At 42.1% G+C, this 16,787-nt stretch overlaps 1 protein-coding gene across 1 annotated transcript; it reads right to left on the reverse strand.

The window, feature by feature from the left end:
- Positions 1-373: 373 nt before the first annotated feature.
- Positions 374-3,821, reverse strand: LOC147631662 (receptor protein kinase-like protein ZAR1). Its single transcript, XM_086808177.1, has 2 exons — positions 1,627-3,821; positions 374-1,414 (listed from the first exon to the last, which is right to left on the reverse strand). Exons 1-2 carry the CDS (start codon positions 3,158-3,160, stop codon positions 735-737), a joined length of 2,214 nt encoding a protein of 737 aa, XP_086664303.1. The 5' UTR covers positions 3,161-3,821; the 3' UTR covers positions 374-734.
- Positions 3,822-16,787: the final 12,966 nt, after the last annotated feature.

Raw genomic sequence — 16,787 nt, forward strand, 5'->3', positions numbered from 1 at the left:
TCACTTACGAAATCACCTTTTGAACTAAAACCCCTTCTATTTGTAAACTTTCCATAACTCCACTAGACAACAAAACCCCTTTCTTGTTGCTCCATGTGCTCTCTCACGTATGTTTTTGCAACAACCACCACCCTCACACCCCATACGAGGATAATCTCCCAAAAAAGCATACAAAATGTAAAAAGCATTGAAATCTCCAAGCAATAAACTTCAGTTGTTGACAGGATAGAGTTGCATATGGTAGTTGCAAGGCCTATCCCTTGCATCAATCTGCCACAAAGGATTATGAATAGTATCAAATCACTATGAAGCCTATCTAGGTTGTGGAGCTTCCAAGCTCCATAGAGAAAGACACAAACCATGGACACGAAGGAAAGGGCATATTCTCGAATTCAATAAGTTTGTTGAGTGGAATCATGTCATAAGATGACTCATACATGTTCTCGAATTCAATAATTTTGTTGAGTGGAATCATGTCAACATGATTCATGCAAGAGAAATAGGTTTAACAATTCTTTGGAGGAAGCACGTGCAAGTAGTGTGTATCATGGTCACAAAATATGTGATATTTGATACATGGCACAATAGAGATCTACTAATGTGATACCTTACATATGGAATGCAGTGTGTTCTGCCCCATTTTTGGTGTGGGCACGTGTGTAGAAAGAGAGAGAGGGGGAATATATATGTGTGTATTTTTTGTGTACGTCTGCAGAAAATGCTAATGTGTGCAGCTAAGGTACAGCGAGCTTGTCGAGCGTGTCGGCCACGGATTTCATCTTAGGGCGTTGGTCGGGGCAGGGAGACGTGCAAGCCATAGCGACGTCTAAGAGGGAGGACACGGCGGGAAGATCAACGGCTGATGCGATGGCGGGGTCGAGGATCTGAGGCGTTGGGGGCCCCTCCTCCGCCGTCTGGCGCATCCACGCCACCAGGTCGACGCCGGCAGAGGCCATGTGGGTGGCGGGCGAGCGGCCGGACAGAAGCTCCAGCAGTACGACGCCGAAGGAGTAGACGTCCCATTTCTGGGTGGGCTTGACGTGAGCCAAGGCTTCCGGTGCGCGGTAGAAGCTGCTGCTGTTCTGCAGGCGGAGCGACGAGGATGGCGCTGACCAATCGGCGGCAGGGGTGTGACGCGGCAGCGGCAGCGGCAGCGGCAGAGCCGGCGCGGCGGCCGTTTGTCCCGGCCCCGCCGCCACCTCCGTGCCCGCGATGGTGGCCAGCCTGGCGAGGCCAAAGTCTGCGATGTAGGGGTGCATGGCCCCGTCCAGGAGGAGCTTTGTGGTCTTGATGTCGCCATGCACGTACTTGCGCGGGCTGCAGTCGTGCAGGTACGCCAACCCCCTCGCCACTCCCCTCGCCATCTTCAGCCTCTCCGCCCACGTGAGCGCTTTCGAGGGCGATTGAGAATGGCCTGCAACATACATGGAAAAAATCATTACTTTCAAATGTTTTGAAGAAAGGCGACTGAGCCCCCTCTCTCTCTCTCTCTGTCTCACACACACACACACATACACCCACCCCTGTTTGATGAATGTTTGGTCACCCCTACAAGGGCTTCAAATTTTCATTGAAAACCTTACAGATCCTAGCACAAAGACATGCATTGTTTTAACTTTGACTTACCATGCAATGCAGTAGCCAAGCTCCCATTTGAAATGAACTCATAGATGAGCAGCTTTTCATCATCAGCCCAGTAATAAGCAAGCAACCTAACCACATTAGGATGCCTCAATTTGCCAATAGCCTGCACTTCTGTCTCAAATTCCTTTTGCTTTTGGGAGCCTCCTTCCCCGAGCCTCCGGACAGCAACCGGGGTCCCATTGCCCAGCACCACCTTGTAGACAATGCCAAGGCCACTCTTCCCAAGCACGTAGGCAGATGCCCTTAACAGTTCATCTATATCAAAAGAGAATCCTTTGTCTAATGCAACCAGGTCCCCTTGTTCTTTACCTTTCTCTGAGCTCCCACTGGCCTCTGACTCCTCACTGCTTGCCCTCCTAAAACATCTCCTTGACCCACTTGACCCATGCCTCCTATCCTTGCCCACCCTCGATTCTATCTCTTTGCACACCCTTGCCTTCCAATACAGATAAACAAAGAGAATGGCCATCATGGATATGCCTGCTGCGTCACCAACCGCAATCGCCACGATCGCGCCAGTGCTCAAATTCGGCTTCTTGGGAAGATTGCTCGAGTTATGTGGCTCACTCTGTGAAGGCTGTGTTGATGATGATGATGGTGATGAACCCTCTGTGGGCAAGCTTGGAAGTGGAGATACATATGGAGACACACGACATAACATGGTTAGAGGGAAGCCACAAAGCCCAGGATTGTATAGAAAAGGGCCTGGGCCTTGCTCTGAGAGGGACCCATCTTGTGGAATTCTGCCACTTAGATTATTATGGCTCAAATCAAGGCTTACAGTGTAAGGAAGGTTACCTAAACTCAATGGAATTGGGCCAGAAAGATGGTTGTAAGAGAGGTTTAGGGTTCCTTGTAGAGAGGAAAGCTTGCCTAAATCACTTGGAATTGAGCCTGATAGAAGATTAGACGAGAGGTCAAGCTGCTCTAACGAGGTGAGATTTGTCCCTATGCCATCTGGGAGGGGCCCTGAGAACAAGTTGTTGGCTAAGACAAGGGTTTGCAATTTGAGACATTTGGTAATAGATTGTGGGATGAAGCCCAGCATCACATTGCCTGATAAATCTAAGGTTTCGAGGTTAATTAGGTTACTGATTTGTGAAGGCAAGGAGCCTGTGAGGCGGTTTCCTCCAAGCAAAAGTGTCTGCACAGAGCTTGCATTGAAAAGCTGCGCAGGTAGGCCTCCACTGAGGTTGTTCCCTTGCAATTTTAAGCTTTGAAGAGAGGCAAGGGCTCCCAGAGCAGGAGAGATCGTGCCAGTGAGCATTTTTCCTATGATTGCCAAGCCCACAACTCGTGGGGTTGTCTCCTGCGGGGCAGTTGCGCATGAAACACCGCTCCACAAGCACGGGGTGTCGCTGCTCACATTCCAATCTCTCAAAGCGTTGTAGGGGTCACTTGTGAGAGTTTTTTTGAACGTGATTAACGCAACTCCATCAACGCTCAAACATGCTGCAGTGCTGATCAAGAGTGCCCATTGAAGGAGAAAAACTGCCCATGGATTGGGTTTCTTCATTCTTGCAGAAACGCTGCTTGTTTCAGCCCACACTTCACTTGTATAGTGCTTGTTTTAGCCCTTGCAATGCTCATACAGGGAAAATTAGTGCAGCTCAAGCTCCTGAAGTTGCAAGCATACTGTTGCTCTTGATAGTTGGACTTACTCAGAATGCTAATGGAAACGCTTTAATTCCCAACTTTCTAAAGTTAGTTATGGGAATGAGAGGAGTGTTGATGAAAGGCGAAGGGAGAGAGGAAGTGTAATGTTGTTATTAGTAGAGATGCTAAAACCAACGAGGCTTGCGAAGAATGGAGAAAAGTAAGCCACAGACACACACACACACACACACACACAGAGATTCCAAAGGATAAAAAGGTTAGGTGGAAAAATAGGAATTCGAGCTGATTTCAGTTTAGATGTGGAGAGAGGAAAAGAAGAGGAATTTGAGCTGGTTGAGAGAGAGAGAGAGAGAGAGAGAAAGAGAGAGAAAGAGAGAGTATGAGGCAGCTTTTGAGCTGTTTTTTCAGAAAGCAGAGGCAGTTTGCAGCAAAGAGAAGACTATGAGGCTAGGAGTCTAGTAGTATAGGCAATATAGGGAAGGAGCTTTTGGAACACAGAATAGCAAAAACATTGTGCTGCTAACACAAAAGACAAGGGAGCCTTAATAGACTAAGGCTATGGTGGTACTTGTTGATGGTGTGAGGGGGTTTTAGCTCTGTTAGGCCATGGTAACAATCAATGGTCATCGGTGGTGGTGAGAAAAAAACAGCCTTCCTGTACACTCTCAGCTCTCTAAGCAACAAATTATGAGTACTTGCACCACCCAGCAATAATTGGATACTACTAATTTTCTTTCTAAGTGACAAATTACTGCATATTTGATATTGATTCCTCTTGTTAGCATTTTTTTAAAAAGATGCCATCATACTTCCAACGACAAGGAGGGGTCAGGTACTTAACAAATCCGGGGTAATTGACATGATCTTAAACAAGAAGCTGTATTGCTCTATAATTGATGGACTAAAGAATGATTTAATTTCTCCTTTTACATGTTGGTAATGGAAGGCAGTGGTCGTGGAAAGCGATCAATTAGACGTAAAATAATGTGATCATCAATCTCAATGGCACACTCATATGGCCAGGCCAGGAAGGCACAGGCCTTCCTTTCACGTGAAACAAAGACTGCAACTGTAGGAGAGACCTGTGACTTCTCACCAGCAGAGGCAACCTATTGGGAAGGCTTATGCTACAGCAGAGTGTGAAAAGGAGGGCCCACAAGGGGGCCATGTGGGCCCGTCTCAAAACCTTTTTTTTTTGGTGTGTGTGTGGGTGTGTGGGGGGCCGGCCTCAATCCTTCCTACACAAGCATTGACGGGTACCTGTAGTACCTTATAAACCTTTACCTTGTCCCAAGATGGGCTAAATGGAGCTTTTTCCACAAGACAAAAATTGGACTACCCTCCCCCAGGCCCCTTCACATGAACTTCGAACGTTCGTATGCTGCCACCCCCCCCCCCCCCCCCCCCCCCCCCCCCCCTGCCTGTTTTCCAGTTCTAGAGCATGATGTCGCTTTGTAGTTGTGAACTTGTGTGTAGGTATGTATGATAATATGATTGCACCTCCTCTAGGATCCTCATGAGCCCATGTGCACAACTGGCCCTCAAATTCCCCCCCTCGAATTACACGCTCTATTTTTCCTCCTATAATATACTTGCGACATCACACTAAAACACAACTCACACCATAGTTATCATCTCACTAACACACACAACTCACACCATAGTTATCATCTCACTAACACACACAACTCACACCTGGTTCCGGTGATGTGGCTCCACCCCATGAGGCCACATGGCTCCATGAGCCCAGCCTTGCATGCTTGGGCGGATGAGCCTTATGAATTATCAATGAATAAGTGTGAACGAATGAAAATGTGGTGACCTATTCAATGTAAATATATATTGTGAAGGTAGGAGGGGTGGTGACACTTACGAGTCTCCCTTTATCTTAGTGCCTTCCACGATATAAAAAATCATTTAGGGGGTTTAGAGAAATCTTCAACACTCAACCTAAGAGCTATGATGCATGAGAAAACTTACTTTATGTAATTGGTTAGATGGTGTGCATTATTGTACTATTAAAGACAATATATTATGTGGTTTAATATAAATTCATACTCTCACACGGAAGGATATTTCACAACTAGCTATTACGTAGGCAATGTTACATCTTTATACATTGTACCTAAATTTGTATTAAGTATTCTTCCACAAGCTTTGGAGAAACTTCGTGACTAATATATGCAACTATAAACATGAGATCTATGCGCATCACTTTAGAGCTTAAAAAGAATAACATGACAATACAAAGTCCAGAGCCATTGGGTCAAAACAACCCATTGCCCTTAGAAATCATAGGGGTTGGCAATTTCATTAAAAGTAATAAAAAATGCAATTATGAGAAAGTTCTAGCACTCTCACATCTTTTAAATGCTATGAATTGCCATAGGCACATGTAGATCTCAAATTTTTTATTAGTAGATAATTTATCCATTCAAGTAAACAACACTATGTAAAAGTGGAAGATCCTTGTGAATATCATGCTTCTTGTTTTTTAGCTAGTTCTTTACATCACCATATGTATATGCACATAACCAGAAAAAGTATGGCTAACATAGTTGTGTACTAGAGCCATAAAAGTGGCTTGGTTGATAATAAGGGCTTAAAGTTGGTTTACAAATTTTTGAATAGACAAAAAGGCAAACAAACTTAAAAGTAACGAAATTGCTTATATGTGCTTATTTAGCATCGTGCATCTAGATATGACAAGAGTTTTGAAAAAAATCAAGTACCTAGTATATTTGTGAATTTTTAAAAAATGTTAGAGAAAAAATGTTCTAATAACCTTCTTTTTAAGAAAGTATATATAAAAAAGCATTTCTTCAATTCATGGAATGCACATGCAAGTGGTTATACACCTATGGAGTAATTTTTGTAGTGTTTTTTAAATTATTATTTAAGGCATTTTCAAAGTAAAACTTAATTTTTTTTATAAAAACTTACTTAAATAACAACCATGATCTTAAGTGTGTGTGTGTGTGTGTGTGTGTGTGTGTGTGTGTGTGTGTGTGTATTTTCTTTTCTATGCTTACAATTTTTTCGCAATGTACATAAGTGGCTTGGAGCTCTTGTGTGGATGAGATTTGGTGATGCTAGCCCATCTTGAAGATGGTACATGTTGGAGTGGAGATCAAAGTAGCAACACACACATAGATGGAAAACAAGCAAGAAGAGAAGACAGAATCACAACACTTAAAGTAGACTGATGAGAATAAGTGAAGCGACATGATAAGGTCACTTACACACACTCATAAGAGTGCATACATATGCTCACCTCCTAAAGAGGGAAAAAGTGTCTTGGCCTAGTATTAGCCTACCAGGATACAACTCCCCACTATAGTGATGATGTGAACATTTACATGAATCATGGCTGATTAATCCCCAAATGGCAATAAGCCCAAAGCTTTGTGAAAAGATTCAAACTTCTCTCATGCAAGAGCCTTCGTGAATATATACACCATATTGTCACGTGTAGAGATATAAGCTAAGCTAATCTCTCTTGCAATGAGCCTCTCCTTGACATAATGATAATGCACCTCAATGTGCTTTGTGCAATTATGAAACCCTGGGTTCCTTGTAGCTAATGCACTCTGGCTATTAGTGAAGATGGAGGTGGGGGACTAGTGTCCAACACCAAGATTTTCCAAAAGGCATCTAAGCCATACAAACTCCACAATCACTCTGTAAAAGCTACCCAACTTCATAGCTTAAAATAGCCTTTTGTTCTTGCCAAGCCATGATATGCATGAATCACCAAGGTGAAAGCAAAAGCCACTAGGGGACACTCGTGTGTCATAATATCCAGCCTAATCGGAATAACTAAAAGCATGTAGTTGAATGTCACCCCCTTGGCGTAAAATAAGCTAAGGGACTAAGTGCCCTATAAGTATCTCAATACTCGCTTGGTAGCTTGTAAATGCTTGCTTTCAGGGCTGTGCATAAGCCTGCTCAATTAGCATACCCCAAATTAAATGGTGGTTTTGCAAGGGTCGTTGCCTATCGACTCCTTTTGTAGGGAGGAAAGGAGGAGCCCAAGGAAAGTTTGGAAGAGATGCTATGCTTGGACACTTCCTATGCAACCTTTAAGCTTTAATGCTACGAGTGGTCCATGCCCTCTACATAAGTCAAGCAACCAAAGAGCTTTTGAAGTGCAAAGCACTCAGCAAAAGCTTGTGCAAAGAAAGCATCACCTAGAATGCCGATAAGGCTTTGTTAGTACTTAGGAGCACGACCCTATTTTGTTCTTGCAATAACTACCCAAGGAGACTCCTGTTGAGGTGTGCTTTTGCTTTGTCTAGTGGGAACTCGGACCCATAAGTAATAGCAAACGCTCTTCCTTGAAACGCACTGTAGCAGGGGACTAGCCACACAAGTAAGATTAAAGCCTTATTAGAAGGCCACTAAAATTTGTAATCAATTTGACCACTGGGCATGTACAGCTTTGATATTTGATTTCAATATGAGTTTCTTTCTCAAATCTGTGTTTTTTTGTGAAGATTGAGTAATTTCGAATGTGTGAACTTTAAATGATGTGGTAAACTACGTCAAAAAACATCCCTTACGTATGTCAGAAGGTAATTATTACATATGTCACACCATGTACACATCCCTTACAATATCAAAACATATCTCTTACGTACGTCAGAACAAATCTCTTACGTATCTCAAAAGGTACGTATGTCATGACATGTACACTTCCCTTAAGTACGTCAAAACACCTCTTATGTTTGTCGTGCCATGTACACATCCCTTGCAATGTCAGAACATATCCCTTATGTATGTCATGCCATGTATACAACCCTGAGTTCTACATATTTCCTGGCCCATGGAGTACCATATGACACACCTACCACACCCTGGAGAACCAGAAAACAATTTCTAATGAAACAAAGGCCAGTTTAGCCCATTTTGATCTCAATAAGCACCAGGGAGGGTTGCAAGGGCTAGATTATGCATCTAGGAGATGGGTCGGTATGGCATGACTTTTGGCTATGTGATAGGGGTCAAACAGCCATAAGTTTCACCGTACGAGCTTGGCTCCTGGCTACATAATCTAGCCCCTGCAACCCTCCCCTATCACTACCAACCCGACTGTTGGCTGCATAATCTGTCTGCTACAACCCTCCCCAGTCAAATAGTCAAACGTTGAACAATATCGGCCCGGATCCCAGTTACATAATATGGCTCCTATAACCCTCTCTAGTGCTTATTGGACTCAAAGTGGGCCAAACTGGCCTGGTTGAATAGCCAAAAGTGGCACCATATTGGCCCCACTCCTGGTTGCATAATGTGGCCCCATCAACCCTCTTAAGTGTTTATTGAGCTCAAAATGGGCCGAACTAGCTTTTGTTTCATAAAACATTGTTGCCTGGTTCTCACAGTCCTTGCGGGTGCATCTAGCATTATGCCAATTTATTGTCCTACAACCTATATCTATCATAACTACCTTAATCTTTAAAAAAAATGAATGCTTTATGTGATAGTACTTTTGAAACACACAAGCCTAACATTCATTCGAGAAAATGAAAAGCACAAGATAGTATTCAACAAGATATTAACCAAAATATTGATTCTGCTATTAAAAAAAGTGATTGGAAAGTAGACCATGTCTGCATTACAACTAGAAAGACTAGGTGGTACTAGGATTCAAAGACCTATTAGCATGGAGCCACTTAGATAACTATAAATCCTTAGGCATTAGATTGACCCACTTGGCATTAGATTGACCCACTTGGCATGGATGTGGCACAAGGCAAAGTCCTTAAATAGCCCCACCAAAATCTCTTTAGAGGCCTCTTGAAGAGCCGTTACAACATTTTCTTGGACTTTGTGATCTTCCAAACCTACCTTGTCCATGACCTCTTTTACTACTCTTGTGAAAGGTACCTTTGACATCAATAAATGTGTGATTTTTTTATATTTTTGTCTCTTGGACTTCAGGCTAACTTTGCCTTCTCTGTCTTGGTAGAATGATCATTGGTGGGGGTGGCCTTGGTTGATTGGTCCATGGGGCACGATCATTATGAAACTTCATTCTTCTTTGGTGCTAGGTTTCCCTACCGTCCTCCTCCTCCTCTTTTTGCTTCTGCTCTTCCTCCATTTGGCAAGCTTCTTCTTCCTACTTGCATCGATGTTCTTCTTGGTGGTTTGCTTCTTCCTCTTCTTGTATGTTACTGTTTCTAATCGCTTACGTTCTTTCCTTCCCCAATTCCTTGCCCTGTGAGCTTCGTGCTCTTCGTCAGACATTCTGGTCACTTTGTGTTTGCCCGCTTTCATCTTCACTCTTTGACCTATAACTTGAGCTGGCACACTGGATGTTCTTGCCTTGTGTCCTTGATATTCCCTAGGCTCTAAATAGGAGCTAGGCCTTGAAAGATGTCACGTGCACGCCGGATGCTCTTGCTAATACTGTGGGCACTGCAATCCATGTCATTCCTCACCTATGGCTTCAATGAAGAGAATTATTTCTAAGCCTTGATGTTGGGGAACCATCATATCAGACCTAACCACCACACTGACATAGTAGGTTTGGGCTGAGGGGGAATGACAGGGTTAGGGACGGGGGGTTCTCATCTATGATGATTAGATAGAGGTGGATTCGGTAGCGATGGGGATGATGGGAATATGGAGGACGTGGGGATGATGGGAATATGGAGGACGTGGGGGTTCAGGAGGTTGTCTACAAAAAACTCATATACTAGACTATTACAGTTAGGAGATGGTAGGTTATCAGGGTCAGTGCTCATGGTTGGCTGATGAGGTTTCTGAGGTAGATATATATCTATGCTACCTAAGTGAACCTGGATGTGTGCACCTTACTAGAGCTACTTACGATGTAATATTAGTCGGCACAAAGACAACATGATGTACAGTTTGCTTTGTCCTTGGCATACAATGAATAAAATAAAGAGTGAGAGCTATTTATAGAAAATGTCCACTATATAAGTGACTTATCTATAAGTAGACCCATTTATAAGTTATTATTAGTACATCTCCGTAACTCTTGACAAAAGTTTAGATCATGGAGTTTATTGGCAACCACTTCTTGTCATGTCAACATCGTGTTGCAACTTGCAAACCATCGCCTTGCTGGCCTTCTTGCACACGTGAGGCTACCCATGTAGAGCTACTTCACGAGATTATGACCTTTTTTAACAGAACGTAAGAAGGGATTTTTTTTGGGATTGCATGTATTTCCTTCCACCCAGATTTCTAAAGAACCAATTGAGCATCTCATGGAGTGTGTTTCTCTTTCCTAATTCTGTCGCCATGCCTGGTGTTCTTGAAGAAGACTGCTTTCATGAGATAATGGGATCGCTCCATTCCTTATGTGATCCAAAGATCTAGTGACCTAGATTCATTAAGAAAGAAGGGACCATGTGCATACAATATATGCTAGAAAACACAAAGAAAAGTAAAATAAATTTAATTTTGATGTACATGTTAGCAAGATCTTTCTTATCATGTAATGTGTAATATGCGTTTTTCCCCATGGCCATGGCCGTAATAATAAACTCACCGATCTTGAAGGTGTTCACCTCTTCCCTCTGTGAGTCTTGCTTTTTCAAGTAGAAGAACAAGAGCATCAAGGTAAACCCATACCTTTGCATGCGTCAATCCCATTTTAACCTCGTTTCCTCTGTGTGTCGTGCAGTCACATATTTTCTTCCACACCTCAAACTCTGTATGGCTTTCAACATGCGCATGGTTGGATAGGAGACGCCTTGCCTTTGAGCCACCCATGCAAATTTTACTAGGCCGATCTTGTGTTTGCCTAGATGTCTTAGCATCCTTTGTGAATTTAATCAATCCTCCATGCAAGCCCACTTTTTACAAAATCTCCTCTAGTTTGGTAATAGACTCCTCACGTCTCTTTTTCGACTCCATGTTCCATGCATAGTTGATAGGAAACACGAGCAGCTTGCCTAGTATCCTAAGCCTTGCATGTAGTATACATGGATGGACACAACAAAGAGGGATATCAAGAATTAGGTCCTAGTCTTTATCAATTTCATGCTGATCTGGGGGAAGACTTTGATTGTATCTCTTGATCGCGTTGGCCCATTTGGTGTGTGCTTTGCCTTCTTCTTTTGCCATCAACTTTGTTTTTTCCTTTTTCATCTTCATCGCTAGTGTGGCAATAGTACATGCATGTGAATTTTGACTTTGTCCCATATATTTACATCCATGCATGCACTTCAGTGTCTTCAGATCACCTACCAAGTGGCCACTCAACGTTGATTGTGCTGATGCCATCCACCTCTAGATCTATCCATGTAGATTGTTGTTTAATAAAATTTGGAATTGAAATCCTTTCAAAGTGTATCCTGTGATTCCATCGACACATCGAATGCAACTAGGCATTAAATGCTTTTCTCGGATTGCACATAAAATATTCCTTCTCTTCCTTCTTCTATTTTGTTTTCTTTGGTACAGTACTTGATGCACTTTCATCATTAATCAGTGTTTCTTGCATTAACTCATCTTGGTTTGACTAAACTAACAAGATCTTTTAGTTTCTTGGTGAACCTATTGTGTAGCATGCCATGTAAACACTTGTTATTGTGTGGGATCATCGAGCATCTTGATGATATCTGATGTTTGATGATATGCTTTAGGAGACCGGTTCTTGTTTGCTTTTCTCCAATGCCGTATCCCATCATTTGACTAGCAAATTTCTGTAAAACAAATCAAAGAAGCATCTTTAAGTAACCTAACAACATTCAATGAAACTTCTAAAAAGGAAATTAGAGATGGATAATCATACTTGGTATGTAGTCTTCTTTTTCTTGCACCACTGCATTCAGCCAAACAAGTCTACCACTTGTCGCTTCCTTTTTCTCTCCTAATATCCCATTGTCATATTCTTTAAGCTATCTAGGTGCTTTTGAAGATTTTGGGCCGTTCTCTTTGCAGGTGAAATGGTTGTTACATAGCCAAAGTTTATCAGCTTCTAGTGCTTTAATGTTTTTCTCCATGATAGTGTGTTCTCCTTTCATTGCCTTTATTCTAGCAGTAAGCTCCTTAACTTGTATGTACATTTCTCTAATTGTTTGTTAACTTAGTAGAATTAGATTCTCTGCATGTAACCTTTTTTGGGCTTCACCTATAGCTAAGAAATGTACCCTTCAATAGTATCCAAGAAGACCATTGACTCCATTACCTAAAAAATGTAGAAACGAAGTAGCATTTTGAAACGGGGGTTGAGTAGCCGGATGGAGGATCCATTGGGTACATCCTACCATCTGTCCATCACAGATCAATTCTCTTCCTATTATTTTCCCGCATTCTTTCCAAGTCGGTATCTGTGTAAATCTGACCACCTCTAGTACTCCGAAGGCTTGTATACTCATAGTCAAGATCCACATACAACCTAAATTTAGGAGGCTTATTAGTGATATTTTGGAGAGGCATTTTGCACAGTAAGGGAAATAAGAATCATGGGAGTGTGAATGGCTCACCCTAACCCTCCTTGAAACACATACAACAAGAGATTACCTGGTGAACCGCAACTGTCGTCATCAGGATCTTTCCAATGGCCGAGCTTTTAACCCTTGAGGTCTCCAAGCTCTACAACTCCTTGAGAAGCAATTCCATCACATCTCCCGCGAGAGCGTTGTCACACTGCCGCATTGCACTACATGTACTCGTCCCTCCTCTCACCTTACATCACTCACACACACTCACTAGCATGCATTAGAGAGCATTAGAGAGAGAGATTAGCAAGAGCAAGACTCTATTGCACAATGGGAGAGTATCCTTGTATTGTGAGAGATATTCACTTATATACATGGCCATAAGTGTTCACGCTCACTTAAACTGTGGCTAGCCGGGTACTTTAGGCTCATGAGAGGCCTAATGCTATTACAATAACTACTCTCATAATATATCCATGAGAAGTACATCAATTGGGACTTCATCCTAACTTGCTACCACACTCTTGAAGGGAATCACCATAGATATTCCGTCGGACCATTAAAACGGGCACCCATCCAAGTTGTAGATTTGGACACCATGGCTTCATATCTTGAATATATGACCTTTTGGTGTAGCTACCTTGACTCCTTGATGTAAGATAATGGCGGTAGCTCTTCTCATAGATAAATTCTGCCTCTAAGAGCTTGTCTATTTCTTCTTTTATCTTTCGTGCAAAATTCTCATTGTAAGTATAAGGACGTTGCTTCGAAGGCTTTGCATCCTCTCGCAATGGAATTGTATGCTGACATATGCTTGGATCAACTCCTTTGAGGTCTTTATAACTCCAAGCAAAAACATCGCGATACTCCTTTATTGTTTGAATTAATAACTTCTCCTCATCTAAGGACAAGTCTGTGGCAATCCACACATAGCGAGGCTCTTCTCCTGGCTTAGCAATATCAATTTTTTTTGCATCTTCTGGACCATCATATGAAACCCCTGGCATGCTTGGCTTTTGTCGCATGGGATGTTGAAGAACAATCTTCCGATCTTGAAGAGTGTACTGTGTGAAGTTGCGGGGAACATTGAGACCTTGTTCTTGTCCACTTGAGTCGTCACTAATTGAAGACCATGCAGTTTTGAGCGCTCCTTTGCAATCTTGCATCAGATTTTTTTGTTCAACCGTTATCTTTGCACTTCCGACATTCTCTTTTGAATCGGTTTTAGACTTGAGTTTTGGTTTTTGTTTCTTCGTTTTTTTATGATTTTTGCTAACAATTTTTAGCTTTTCTCCTGGTTGGAATCCATCTGATCGTTTTACTTAGTCTTTGATACTATATTGTGCTTGGACATAGTATAGATATCCATTCTTTCCTGAGAAGTGAGGTGGTGGTCGAGAGTGTTCATTATTAAACTCCTCCTTTTCTTTTTGTAGTCTCTCACATCGTTCCCTCTCATCTTGTTTACGGATTCTCTTATGGCTCTTACAGCATTTACGTTTAGGTCGGCTTCGAGGGATCTCTATTTGAACCTCCGTTCCTCTCAAGAGCAGGCGTGCCTTTCCTAACTCTTCCTCAGGGATTATCACATCATTATCAAAATTAGTGTCCCATTCATCTTCCTTATCAGCATCATTAGCAGATTCGAGTGTTAAATCCTCCACTGAGACTTCCTCTACATGCAGTGCTATTGTGGATGCATCCCCATAGTACAAAACATCTAGAAGGTCACGTGGTTGTACCATTCGTATAGGAATAATGTCATATCCATCTGAGTCACAAAATTGAATTGGCTTAGGTAAAGCACATGTCGATAATGTTGCAAGGACATGACTCCATTCTAGTGGATCAATTAAGTGCTCAGGGAAGGGTTGTGGAATGTATGCCTCATCTGATACACTTTGATTACCCTTAAGTCTCTCAGTGTTGAAATCTCTACATGAGGCTCCACACATCCACAGATCTTCTCGCCCATCTGACAATGTAACTCTTGAGCCCATCTGACAATGTAACTCTTGAGCCCTCAGATGAAGCAGAATCAAACTCATCTATTGGAGACCTTGTTACATCACGATATGAGTGATTCTTTAGGTTGACCCTTGTGATGACAGAATCATGTCGGAGGTACAAATAATTGTATTCCCAATCTTGAATCATTTGAAATTGTCGCATGAATGGTCTACCCAATATCACTTCATAGTTTAGATGTTTTCCAAAATCCACTACTGCAAAGGTGTGCTCATATTCAATCCCACATTTGGTGACCAATATGTTCTCAAGCAGCCCAAGGGGATGTTCTAAGCTTCCATCTGCTAGCTACAAGCACATCATCCTGGTACTCCTAATAGCTGGTTTGCCCCACTTTTCCCAAATGGACCTTGTCACAATGCCCACTCCTGCACCACTATCAAGTATTGCAGTTGAAGCTACTTTTCACACTTCTAATGGGAGGGTAGCATTTTCCTCATCGTTCTCACAAAATTTTCCTACTTTGTTGATAGGAACTGGCATAACATGCTTTGTCTCAGGGTGTATAGTACAATGATGGTGACCCTTTTGTAGCAATATCTGCTCTGACAAACATGTGGCAATATCATTCCACAACTCAGGTCGAAGCTTTATCAAATCAAGCAAAGGTAAGGTACAAGCCACTGGTGCTGACAAAATAGCTTGCATGATACCCATATCCATCTCATTTGTCAACCTTCTATGCATGGAGGGTATCCTCAAGGTTTGAGAACAGTTCTCATATTCTCCCAAATATGATGGTAAGGATTTCATTGTATGCTTACTTCTAGGAGAAACAATTGTTTGAACTTTCTCCTGGATGCTTGGGCGTCTAAAGTTGTTTTCTGTGCTCCTAGTAAAATCCACCTCAAAGAATGGAGGTGAAATAATAGAGGACATATTCTCATTAACTTTCTCATGAACTGCTGCCCACATCTCATTTGCCATGTCCTCGTTAGCATCAGTAACTTCATCATTGCATGGGAAGGCAAGGCTAGGTGGTGGCAGAATACCTTCTTTCAATGGGGTGGCAATTGGTGCAGACTTCTCGCTATGAGATTGTGAGATGAGCTCACTTTTCATTTCCCAACTTGATGACACTTCTGGTATAGTTTCTAATGTTGTCTTAAGAGAGGTTGGGCCCCGAGAGGGATAGGTGGAGGTGGTCCCTCAAGTATTGATTGAGCTTCCCTAATGAGTTGCTGATGTACAGCTAGATTGATCTTCTCCTCACAAGGGTTTGGGTATTCTTGAAGCTTCTTGGGTAGCTCAGATAAAGCTGCAATGCAACTTCTATGAGCATCAATGATGGCATCTAGAGTCTCGTTCACCTTATCCACAAAAACAAAACCCCCAGAACAATCCTCGGTCATACTAGCCTCATCTTGTTTAGCACTAGGCCCAGGTTGAGGTTGATGCTCCTCATGCACTTCTTGGGATGTAAAAGCTTGATCCCTCGCAACTAACATGCATCACTTCTATATAAAGTAACCCCTTTTTCTAGTGTGAATATCTCTAATATTCACGGTTGTGAAACACTAGGTTGGTTTTTACGCTAGCAAAGTATGCTCAATTGACATAATTTCCACTAATTCCATGTTCTTATAGCTAACAAATTCATCACCATTCATATTTTTTCAACATAAATATATCTTGATATTCATGATCATGATGAAAAACCAGACTAGTTTTTCATGCCACCTCGAGTTTTGTGACAAAAGTGATTAATCTTTACCTTACATCCATCATTGAATCATACTAATAGCATTTTACTACAAACAATAACAACCTCCCATTATTCATTATTCTACTACTAACAATAGCAACCTCCCATTATTCAATGTTAATATCTCTAGATACTAGCCTAGTTTTTCATGACTAATAAAACCCACTCTTGAGCCTCTCCAAGTTCCAAAAATCTACAGCAGGGTAGCACTAACATCCATATTTTTTTAAGAAAAAAGAAGAAGAAGAAGAAGAAGAAGAAGAAGAAGAAGAAAGCAAAACACGTTATACATGCCAAGAGGAGACCCTACCATTCAATAGAGGCTAATGTAATTGATTTTTGATCTTATAGGATGGCTCCCCCTACTAAAGAAACCA

The sequence above is a fragment of the Cibotium barometz genome, chromosome 14 (genome assembly GCF_041138505.1).
Source record: "Cibotium barometz isolate CiBa-2024 chromosome 14, ASM4113850v1, whole genome shotgun sequence".
Classification (NCBI taxonomy): Eukaryota; Viridiplantae; Streptophyta; class Polypodiopsida; order Cyatheales; family Cibotiaceae; genus Cibotium; species Cibotium barometz.